At 31.8% G+C, this 11,595-nt stretch overlaps 1 protein-coding gene across 2 annotated transcripts in view; it reads right to left on the bottom strand.

Annotated features, from left to right (window-relative positions):
• Positions 1-316: 316 nt before the first annotated feature.
• Positions 317-11,595, bottom strand: part of LOC127707704 (telomere length regulation protein TEL2 homolog) — a 51,491-nt gene continuing 40,212 nt past the window's right edge. For both annotated transcript variants that reach the window (XM_052212389.1, XM_052212388.1), the window contains exons 15-20: positions 7,720-7,961; positions 7,013-7,112; positions 4,346-4,410; positions 2,587-2,702; positions 2,086-2,168; positions 317-918 (exon numbers count right to left, since the gene is read on the bottom strand). In XM_052212389.1, the coding sequence (XP_052068349.1) occupies positions 892-918; positions 2,086-2,168; positions 2,587-2,702; positions 4,346-4,410; positions 7,013-7,112; positions 7,720-7,961 (633 nt within the window). In that variant the 3' untranslated portion in view covers positions 317-891. The remainder of the gene's footprint in view (positions 919-2,085; positions 2,169-2,586; positions 2,703-4,345; positions 4,411-7,012; positions 7,113-7,719; positions 7,962-11,595) is intronic.

The raw sequence follows: 11,595 nt of genomic DNA, 5'->3' as shown, positions 1-11,595 counted from the left end.
CAGTCCTAGTCAATTAAGATTGGAGTTGAACACACCTGCAAAGTGTGGGGTTCGAAATCACAACCTCAGTGTTGAAAGGCTAGTGATACAGAAGATAAACTACTTAGACCACTGGGCTACCAAGGCCCCTGAATAGAACTGGATGTACATGAAAAGTGCAGCCTACTTTATGTTTTTACTTTGTAAACAACAGTTTGATAGACAGATGAACAAACATTAGCGTTCACCCTTTAAGTGGAGTTTGTAGGGATGTGAGAATTAACATATAAGCAAAGTACAGTAAGCAAATACATTTTATTACAAAACTCTCTTATTGAAACTTAACAATATTCTTTAATTCCATTCTTATCATTAAACAACAGTCAGATAGTAGATTTAAAATCAAATACCAGTACTTGCAAATCATTCCCAACTTCAGAATTTTAAGCATTCTAGGTAAAATTTTCATAAACTGCTAACACAAATAGATATATCATGCCTGTGTAAACTAATCCCAAATTTTTATCATTTGTTGATGTCGCTTAGGCTGGAAGCTGTAAGCCTTAGTCTAGCTTCCACAACTTTTGTTGCAGACCAGGAAAAAAACCTATACTAAAATGTTGTGATTAGTTAAAAATATTGGAAATTCAACCAACAGCATGATACTACTTTCATTTCTGGGAATAAACAATGGAATAAATTACCCATAGTCAGATGGAATTTGAAATGGCAAATAACATTAGAAAGCAACAAAATCCATCTATTCCTTTAACTCTAAAAGCTTCATATTCTAGATTATAGTTGTCCAGTTTATTGTCCTGCATAAAATTCATAAACAATATCGTCCTTCAAACTTTCAGAAGTTGTTTGCAGTCTTGGTACCTATTAACTTTTCCTTTTTTTTTGCATACATCAGGCAGGTTCCTCACCTGTAAACTCCTACAATATGAAATCATTACGTTTGTTGAATGCAACAATATAATATTTCATGTTATAATATAAAATAAAATATTTCATGTAGATTTCTTTCTAAAATAAATATGCAATATTTGCCTATATTTTTACTGGTCAACCTTTATATATTTACCTAAAAAAGTAGAACATTTCTGAAGATTTAAAAATATTGCATATTGACCAATATTGCATTCCATTTTCTATATGTAAGGTACAATTAATATTTCCTTAAAGTAAGCGTATTTTCAGCATTTTGTTGAAAAAACCTATGCGCATCAAGTATGCAAAAAAAAATTTCCATGGAGAAAAGGGTTAAAGTTTGGTACCCATTGGAGAGGTTCACAGTAAAACGATATTTACACCCAAGCAGACGATAGATAAACATGATGGTTGAAATTAGCATTGCCTCTATACTGAAAGCATCAGATCTGCAGAATGTTAATGAAATATTTAAAACTATATCAATCATAAATATTGCACTAATATTGATCTTCGGCTCAGAACAATATTCTTCAATATTAGTGCAATAACCCTATTTCTCTAATTCTTTGGAAATTTAACCCTTTCTGGACCCATTGTATAAAAAAATTTAACTAGACATCATTGAGATGGGAGCCATCTCTGTGGGCCCCACTGTGAATAACGTGTGGTAAAAAAATTGTATCTTTACCATAGGACATGGGGTTGTCATCTGAAACCAAAGTTTTTTACCTTGACCTTTGACCTAGGAAGCTGTACATACATTATGACATACCCTCTGGTGTTGGTTAATATACATGTCAAGTATAAAGTATGAAATCATAACGGTTCTCAAGATATAGATGGGACACAATTTGTTACGAACGGACGGACAGACGGACAGACATATACAATGTATATACCTTTCTCACCAGGTTTAAATTCATGCATCAAACATAAGTTCTTCCTTAACATCATTATTATTTATCTGTACAAACTATTTGCACATGTGTTATTTTCGCTCATATTAGGTGATCACGAGATATTCAAGTAATTATTACTCATGCGCAAAATATTTTCACGTTTACAGTAATCTGTAATCAAAATTTTCAAGGATCAAAGAAAATAACAAAATAAAAACCAGTTTAGAAAAAGAATAAGTTTTCTGTGACTATTTGGTTGTTAACTAATTACCTGCTTAATGGTATTTTCTAATAAAACAAGACACTGGAGAGCAAGTCTTTTAGATTCTGTGTCAGGATCTTTCTGGACGACATCTGAAAAACCAATATATATTAACTATGTGAACAGTAAATCAATAAGAATGAAAAAGGATGTGTGGTATACATTTTTTTGTATATTAATGAGGCAGCAAGTGGACCGTAGATGAATTTGGCTTTTTTTTTAAGGTCCCTTTTGGTCATTTGGCTCTACACATGTTTAGGTCTTATACATCCTTAGCTTTCAAATGTTTAGGTTCCTGGTGAAGACAAATCCAGAAAAGCATTTGAATGCACGAAATTAATAGTGTTTTTGTGTTATTTTCATTGAACTAAAAAAATCAGAAATTATATGTATGGTTTTTCCAAAGTTAGTCAGCAGTATCACAGGATTTAATAAAAATTTATAGTAATGATTGACAGGTGGGAGACCTTTGATCTTCGTTAAAAGAAGGCCACTGAAGAATCATTTTACCTTCCAGCCACTGTTTTGCTTCCATTATTTCTGACTGAAGTTGAGACAGTAAAACATGGCCTGGTACTGACAGCATCACCATTGACAAACAGAACAATATAGAATGTCTCACACTTCTAAAAATAAAATATTTATCTTATTTCATATAACATAAGAAAAGTTAAATAAAAGAAGAGAGTTCCAATGTCCCCCCTGTTGCACATATTTTATTTGTCCAAGGCAATAACAACAAAATACCCCAAAAAAACCTTTTACTTTGTTCTTTAAATTTTTTTATAAATATCTTAGAGAAACAAAGGCTTGAGAGCAAATGCATGGCAATTTCCGATATAATTAATATTTCCAAGGGGCATAATTCTTTAAAAAATATTTGAATAGCACTGATTTTAAAAGATGTCGAAGACATTGCTGATATAAACCTTTAATATAAATTTCATATAAATCTGGCAAAAATTGTACACATGAGAGTGCTTGCAATGCACTTTTCCATGTAATTAATATTTCCAAGCAGCATAACTCTTTAAAATATAATTGATCGGCACTGATTTTCGAATTTATCCAAGACATTGCTGATATAAACCTATGATATAAGTTTTATAAAAATCTGACAAGATTGTACACATGAGAGCCCTAACACAACTGGAAGCAAGGATGTAAAGACACCCTGACAGACACTCAGCATTTCGATTTCTCCAGCAATGTGTTACGCAAGTTGGGCAAAAATTTTAAAACTTTAAAAATAATCTATTAAAGAATGAGTTACAGATTTTCATGCACACAACACATACTTCTAGAATAAATTTCCTCCATTATCTCAAAGCCAAAAAGTTTAAAAAGCCAAAAATATAAAAATTTCAGAGCTTAAAAAACCAATAGCACCTAAATAGAACAAACAGAACTGTCTCAGAACAACTTTGCCTGCATGATATGCAAGTGTAGATTGTAAAAATTACATAACTTTATGAACTGGATAAATACAAACAAAATGTATCATTTAAATTCTGCAAATATTATAGCATTGTCTACTGGGTGGAATTTACCCTATGTGACAGATAGTCCATCAGCAGTTGTATCAATCTAGTGGACAGGCAGTAAAAACTTTCTTTTTTCAAATAAAATACAAAAAGACCTATTACACTGTTATTTCATCAAATATGTCACAATAACTTGATATGGTGTTCAGTATTTCAGTATGTACTGGATAAATATGCAAAAAAAACATTTAAGACTAGGTACCCCCATAAGCCTGGTAATCTTATAACTAGTCACATATATTTATAGTTTTATGCTTTTTTTGCATTAAATGTATATGTTTGTACAACATCCATTTGAATGTGCCTTGGTGGTGTAATTCAAAATTTGCTGTAGACAATTTTATTTTATTAGATATTCTTCCCTTGTACTTCAATAGCCTAGCTTCACATATAAAAAGTATTACCATGTTCCAATGACATATACAGTTAAAACAAATTTAGATTGGTAGGTTAGGAACTTTTTCACACAGCAATGTTTTAAACTACTTTCACACAAAATTCCTACATTACCCTGCGTTCTCTAAAGAAATTGTACTTTGAGAAAAAACAATTACTCTATTTTTATTGTTAATTGTTTGGATAACATATATTTTCCAGAAAATTTTTGCAGAGAGCATGCCAAACATGAAGAGTCTCATTTGGAAGGGAGATAATTTGTCACCAGTTTTTCAACTGTATATACTTAATAATTTAAAGTAAATTTTGTTACTTTTAAATAAACTTACTGATCCTGATGAAAACGTAAGATCCAGAGGAATTCTAACAAAACAGTCGCCATCTGTTTGACTGTCTGTAGGAAAAAGAAAAGAAAAACATTAATTATAAAACCTTAAAATAGTTTGGCAAAAAGAAAAGTACAAATTTCCAGTAGCTTTCATCAATTTTCTTAATTTGTCTTTAAATTGTTCAGGCTTACCTGAAAAATAATGGCAATGTCTTGAGCTTTGGGTTGGTTAGAAAAGTGACCACCCTTGTCTAATAGAGATATTGAAATTTCAAAATTAAGTATGTCCACACAAAAATTGTTTATTGTATAAGAAAAATCAATTTCCATGTCATACTTTGGGAAAACATAACTAAAATGCTTGTGCTAGTTTAATCATGAGTGCCACTAGTGGAGCAGAAACTGCTTATCCTTCTGAAGCACCTGACATCACCCCATATTTTTTGGTAAGGATTGTATTGCACTATCTTTTAAGTATTCGTGTGGTGTTTCCTGGACTGTTGTTTGTCTTTTTGACAATTCTCTTTTTTGCCATGGTAATGTCTGTTTTTATCAAGTTGGTTTTTTGATTGCCCATTTGTTTATCTTCTCCATCTTCTTTCTCCTATGAACTGTTGACCTTAGAACAAAATAATGTTATTTATGTAGAACAAACTCTTACTCCTCAGTTAAATAATGAGCCAGAAAAGTATCTTCAAGGAAGGCTGAAAACAAAGAAAATAAATTACCAGGGTCCTCATTAGATCAATCATGTTCTATGTTTGTTTGAAAGCATAAAAACTGAACTTGGCATTTAATGACACATGAAAATTTACAAAAGTGAACATGCTGAAATGTCTCACCTGCTTTACTTATGATTAAATTTAGAGTGAAAGTCCGTAAAATGAAGATTTTACTATAAGTATCACATGAACTTAATGATATCAATGGTCATAAAAATGAAGTCAAGAAGTCAAGATCAGATCAACCATGCCAGACAGACATGTACACATTACAATCATTCCATACACCAAATAAAGAGGTCCTTTTGCTTATAGTACCGGTATCTGGAAAACAGAACAAACCACAAAAAATTTACATTTACCAATGAACCATGACAATGATGCCAAGGTTATCTGAATCCTACCTGATAGAAATGTACACCTTCCAATCATTCCATACACCAAATATAGTTGACCTATTGCTTACAGTTTCTTATAAACTGACAAAACCATGAAAACTTAACATTGACCAATGAACCATAAAAATGAGATCAAGGTCATGTGGACCCTGCCAGACAGACATGCATACCTTACAATCATTCCATAACCATATATAATTGACTTATTGCTTACTGGTATAGTATCTGATAAACTGACAAAATCATGAAAACTTAACATAGACCAATGAACCTTAAATTAGGTCAAGGTCATATGAGAACTGCCAGACATGTACACTTTACAATCATTCCATACACAAAATATAGTGGCCCTATTGCTTATGGTATCTGAGGAATTGACCAAACCACAAAAACTTTGTCTAGTGAACCATGAAAATGAGGTCAAGGTCAGATGAAACCTTCCAGCTGGACATGTACACCTTACAACCATTCCATACATGACTGGTTTTAGTATCTGAGATATGGACTTGACCATTTAAACTTAACCTTGATCACTAATCCATGAAATGAGGTTGAGATCAGGTGAACCCTGTCTGAAAGACATGTAGACCTTGCAATGAACCCATATATCACATAAAGTTATCCTATTACTCGTAATAAGTGAGTATTTTACATGAAAAGAAACCTTTTTTTTTTTTTTGCAAGCAATCACGTAACTATGAAAATCAGGTCATGGTCGTGTGACTGACGGAAACTTCGTAACATTAAGTATCTGCATACAAGGTATGAGGCATCCATCCTCTGAAATATAAAGCTTTATACTAATAGTTGACGCTGACGACAGATTGTAATCCCTGTCTTGCATTCTCAGACTTTTTTTGCAGGCAAATTTATTCCATCAAAAGTGGACCACCTAATATTCAACACACCATATAAAAGGATAATTTTCAACCCTTTTGATCCCTTATAGATAAAAATGATAACACCTACTACAATAAGTACATTAATGATTACTACCAACAAAGCCCTGATAGCAGGGACTAATATTGATCAGTAAGTCTTGACACTCTAGTTCTCTGCAAGTGAGAAACCATATAGTGTTGTGTCTTGATTAACCCCCATTTGACTGTTTGTCCATTTGTCCACCTCCAGGTTAATTTTTTTTAGTAAAGTGTCAAGCTTAAAATGATGTAAAGCCAATGTCATATCATGAAATAATTCACCAGATTGAGAAAAATAATTCATCCAGTTATAATTTTCAACTTTGAAACTTTCCCTGCACTTGTACTGAAACCTACCAATACTTAGTGCACTAACAAGATTTCTTTTTATATTTCAGTTGTCATATTATAATCGGGTGTTTTTACACAGAAATTCAAAATTCCCTTTGCAATATTATAAATATTATTCAGGTACAAGAGACAGTGTTGTCTAAAATATATGTACAATATGGCTAAGTTAATGTGAAAAAAATATTCTTAAATTTGTCTTTACTTTTATATCAAATGCCCAAGCAACAATGAAATGGAGAGAAAACAATTAAGAAATAAATATATCTATTCTACTCACAGGTGAGTTAATAGCAGAATACATGACTACTCCTAAAGTGTAGATTAGTCTGCCTAGTACAAGGCTATCTTCTCCTAACATGTCAAACGTGTTCTCCTTTCTACAAAATACAAATTTAAATAAGGAATTGCAACATTTTGTTTTCTTTATAACTATTTTAAGCCAATATCTTTCCCCCAAATATTCTTCTGAAGCACAGGTAAAATCTGAGACTCCAATCTCATGTGCAATCATTCCACATCTCCTTATTCATTTATTGAGTTAATATGAGGTGCTCGTTGAATTTTTCTCTGTTAATTTCATGTAAATCTGGAAAGACAAACCTTAAATATGTCAAAATTAATGCAATCCTCTTTTCATGGAATTAAACACTGTGTATGTTTGATATATTTTATCATTATTAAGATACAACTTAAAATTGTATCTCCAAATTTTCATATTCACTAAAATCTCATGAGTGACGATGACTCGTACAGTATCAACAGATACCAACAAGTTCTTGCCTCAATGTAGCATTTAAATGCTAAGGTGGCATTAAGAAACAATCAATCTTTCATTAAATGTTCTGTTAGAGGTAAGCATTTATGTTAATGGTACAATTTTCAAGAAAGCATACCAGTATGTTTGAGTTGATTTCAAAGAGAAAAATCAATGCAACAATATTTTCATTCATAGAAATATCCTCAAACAGGAAAAAACCTCTGTACCTGTCAAATCTTGTCATTAGTGGATAGAAAAAATGACCAGCCACTGGAGCAAATCTATTCATAGTTTTCTGTAGTTCTGGCTTACTTTTCCCCTTACTGAACTTCCTAGTTTTACTTTCTATCCTCTTCTGTACAATACTCTGCCAGGTATCTTCCTCAACCTCTACAATCTTTTTATCAGAGGTATTTATGACTGGTTGTTCTGCAGGCTGTGATAGTTCTTGTGCTGCTGATGCTAAAACCTGCAAAAAAAAATTTGATACATATACAATATATGTACATTGTAAGAAAATATAAAATTGATTGTACTCGCTATGAAACAGGACAAAATCTCAACCAGCCTTGCTTTTCTTCCTGTTTCATAGCAAGTACAAATAAATCTTTATTCAACAATGTATGTGTATTGTTTTACCCTGCAATTTTATGCTTTCGCATTCATGGTCACTTTTTTTCCTGACGTCACAATAGCAAAATCAGAGGTAAGCAAGAAAATTTGAGGTCATAATTGAATGTTGACCAATGAAGAACTGAGATCATAAACCATAGGTTGATTATGAAAAAAAAAGTAAAAATCAGCTAAGATTTCGGGAAAATTTAATCAAACACCAGTGTTTATAAATTCATACAAGTACACAGCAGTCATATGTGTACTGATTGATATTTTAGTCTTAGATACATGATTTTTTGTATAATTGTTATTGGCTTTTGAACTAGCTGTCAATAACTGTGAGTATTCTCAGTCTTTTTTATTGTTAGGGATACATGTATATAAATACCCTGCCACGTTTTTGTGAGATTTTTTTCTGCTTTGTATCCATCTGATGAGCTCAGCACTTTTCAACTGATTTTTATAGCTTGTTCTTATGCTATGCTGTAACACCACTGTCCCAGGTTAGGGGAGGAATGAGCACTCACAAGCATGTTTAACCCTGCCACATTCAGGAGCCTGTAGTTCAGTGGTTTGTCGTTGGTTCATGTCTGTCATATTTGTTTTTCGTAAAATATTTTGTTATAAGTAAGGTTGTTAGATTTCTCAATTGAATTGTTTCATATTTTTCATGTCAGGGCCTTTAATAGCCAACTATACTGTATGGGTTATTCTCATTGTTGAAGGCCGTACGGTTGCCAATAATTGCTTACAACCACTTCATTTGAACATTGGTGGATAGTTGTCTCATTGGCAATCATACCACATCTCTTTATTTTTATATATATATGTACTGATAAACTTTATCATATACTTAGTACAGGCGATAGATGATATAAGAGTACTAGTGAAGGAGGGAATGATTTCATAAAAGCAGATTAAGCTATGTTTTTCTCTAGATATTATTTGCTTTTGTTTTGTAGGGTAACTGTCTCATTAATGTATACCCAACAACTTTTATTCACACAAAATGAATGAAACCAGTAATGTTATAGCTGCCAGAAACAACAAATCTTATCAAGCATAAGATGGATTATTTCATATGTTCAACCTTCTCCAACTTGAAAATTGTGGGTCGTCATTTAGATAAAACAAAGGAATTACAATAAAAATTCAATTTTTCTACTTTTTTATTAGCATCAATAACAATTCATAAAAAGTAAGAAGTTATCTACAATTATTATCACAGTAATTAGCACTATAACAGTTCAAAGTTCATTTGGATTTATAAATTGTTTATAACATTGCAAGGGTACGTAAATCAGTTGTACCATTCTTCTTTTTAAAACTTTCTCTGAATTTTAAAAGTTTTTTGACAACAGAATTTTTCCTTTCAACACAAACTTTTTCATCGCTGGAAGTAACAACAGGTTTCTTGAATACTTTATCATCTGCACTAGCTTTTGTTCTACAGCTCTGCATATTGACTCTTGTGCTACTACGTGGAATTGTTTTGGATGAATTGTACAGCGAGTTTTCTATGTTTAAACTGTCAGCAAATATTTCGTTCTTGTTGGTGGATTTCCTTGTTATCATAGACATTCCATTAATAGTCTCATTTGGAAGTAGTTTTGGTCTGGATGCCATCTTATAAGACATGACAGTGACCTTTGACATATGTTTTAAAGAATGGGATGGCCTGTTTGACCTTTTCTTCACAGTTCTCAAGTAAGATTCCTCTAAAGGCACATCAGTTGAGGAATGTTGAAGAGACCATGTAAACACACTTTCAGTATTGGTGTTTGTAACAGATGTTTCCTTTTCGTTCGATACACTTGAAGATATTGGCTTCATCTGAATGTCTTTTATCTTGATTACAGGTGAAAAAGATTGCTTCCCTTTTCTCTCGGGAAACGGAATGTACAGCAACGTGGATGAAGCTTTTGGAATAGATACTCCCCTACATATTGGTTTACATCTCTTTTCAGTTGGTTCTTCAATCATAGTGGAAGAGGCCAGAGGATTTGACCCTTGACCCTTTGATGATCCAAATGATTGTTTCTTCTCTTGGTTTCCATTAACAAAATTCCCAGCAATAAATGAGGTAGAAAACTGTAATGAATCATCAAGATTGTAAACATCCTCATCTTCACATCCTTCAACCTCCCTCTCAAAAAAGACAGTTTCATCCTCCTCATCAGATAGCTCAGTATCAGTGGACATTGGAGAGTGTTCTGCATGACTGCATCCATCAGATTGAAGTTGGTCTCTGTACGATGTGGAGTCATTTAAAGTGTTGATAAGCAGGCATTTCTGGATGTCTAAATCTGTTAATCCTTTAGGTGTAAGCATAAAAGTTGGGGTCATTTGGTCAACTGCTGCAAGATTTTTATTTGGTGTTACAGGAAACTGTGACTGGTTTATCCCAGCAGTGGACAGGATATCTTTGAATTGTTGTCGTAACTCTTCAAAATCGGTTAAGAATTCTTGTTCTTGTCTTTTGATAGCAAGCTGAATAAGAAAAAAAAAAATGTTTTTAAAAAAAGTTGAAGTTACAAAATTTATATGGCTATATCTAATTTCATCATTCACACATAAAATATCTAACTTTATTGTTAACACAGAAAAAATTTCTGATTTCATTGTTATCACAGAAAATATCTAATTTCATTGTTGACACGGATATTATTTGGGTACATTTTGTTTTTATTCCTGGTATGACAAGGAAATTTCATAAGAAATATTGAAAAGTAAAAATATGCAAACAAATCCATTATATAACTCACCATATTGGCTTCTAACATTTGATAATTTTCATTTTGGAAGTCATTCTGCACATCTGCATCTTTCAAAGTCCAATCTAAAAATAGAGAAGAAAATAAAATATGATAACAATTTGTTGTTTTAATGCACATTTAATTCATAAAAAAAAACTGTTATTTACCATGGACTATTTTCTGAACAGTAAAAATTGTAAATACTTATTTCTTAATAAATTTGAAAGATAAATCATTTTTTTTTTTAACCAATTAAATTTCAAGGGAGATCTAAAAAGATCCTACATTTTCAATAAAAGATAAAACTCACCATTTAAATCATTCAAGTTCTTCATGACTAAATCTTCTCAGATATTGTTACTTGTAAGTAGTGAATATGTATAACTTGTAGATTATCAGATAAAGAGAAGAAATTGCAATTGATGAAATATGTAGATTTTAGATAACATTTATACCAAGGCTATAAAACTGTGTGAAAATTACTTACAAGTAATTATTACACATTACATATCAATTAGTACTTAATGCAGTCATCAAGTACTTGTTAATTGTGTATCTTTAGGTAAAATTAACAAGTACTTAATTTAATGAATCAAGTACTTGTAATTTGTACCTTATGGCCAATTGATATTAAATTTTGTGTTAATTAACAATTCTGTTAGTGTTAATTAGCTATAAGAAAGTTGACACATTTTTTTAAGTAAAAAAATAAGTTAGATGTAATTGCATGAT

This window comes from Mytilus californianus, unplaced genomic scaffold, assembly GCF_021869535.1.
Source record: "Mytilus californianus isolate M0D057914Y unplaced genomic scaffold, xbMytCali1.0.p SCAF_7, whole genome shotgun sequence".
Classification (NCBI taxonomy): Eukaryota; Metazoa; Mollusca; class Bivalvia; order Mytilida; family Mytilidae; genus Mytilus; species Mytilus californianus.
The sequence above is the reverse complement of the archived record's forward strand: the minus strand, read 5'-3'. Positions and strand labels throughout refer to the sequence as shown.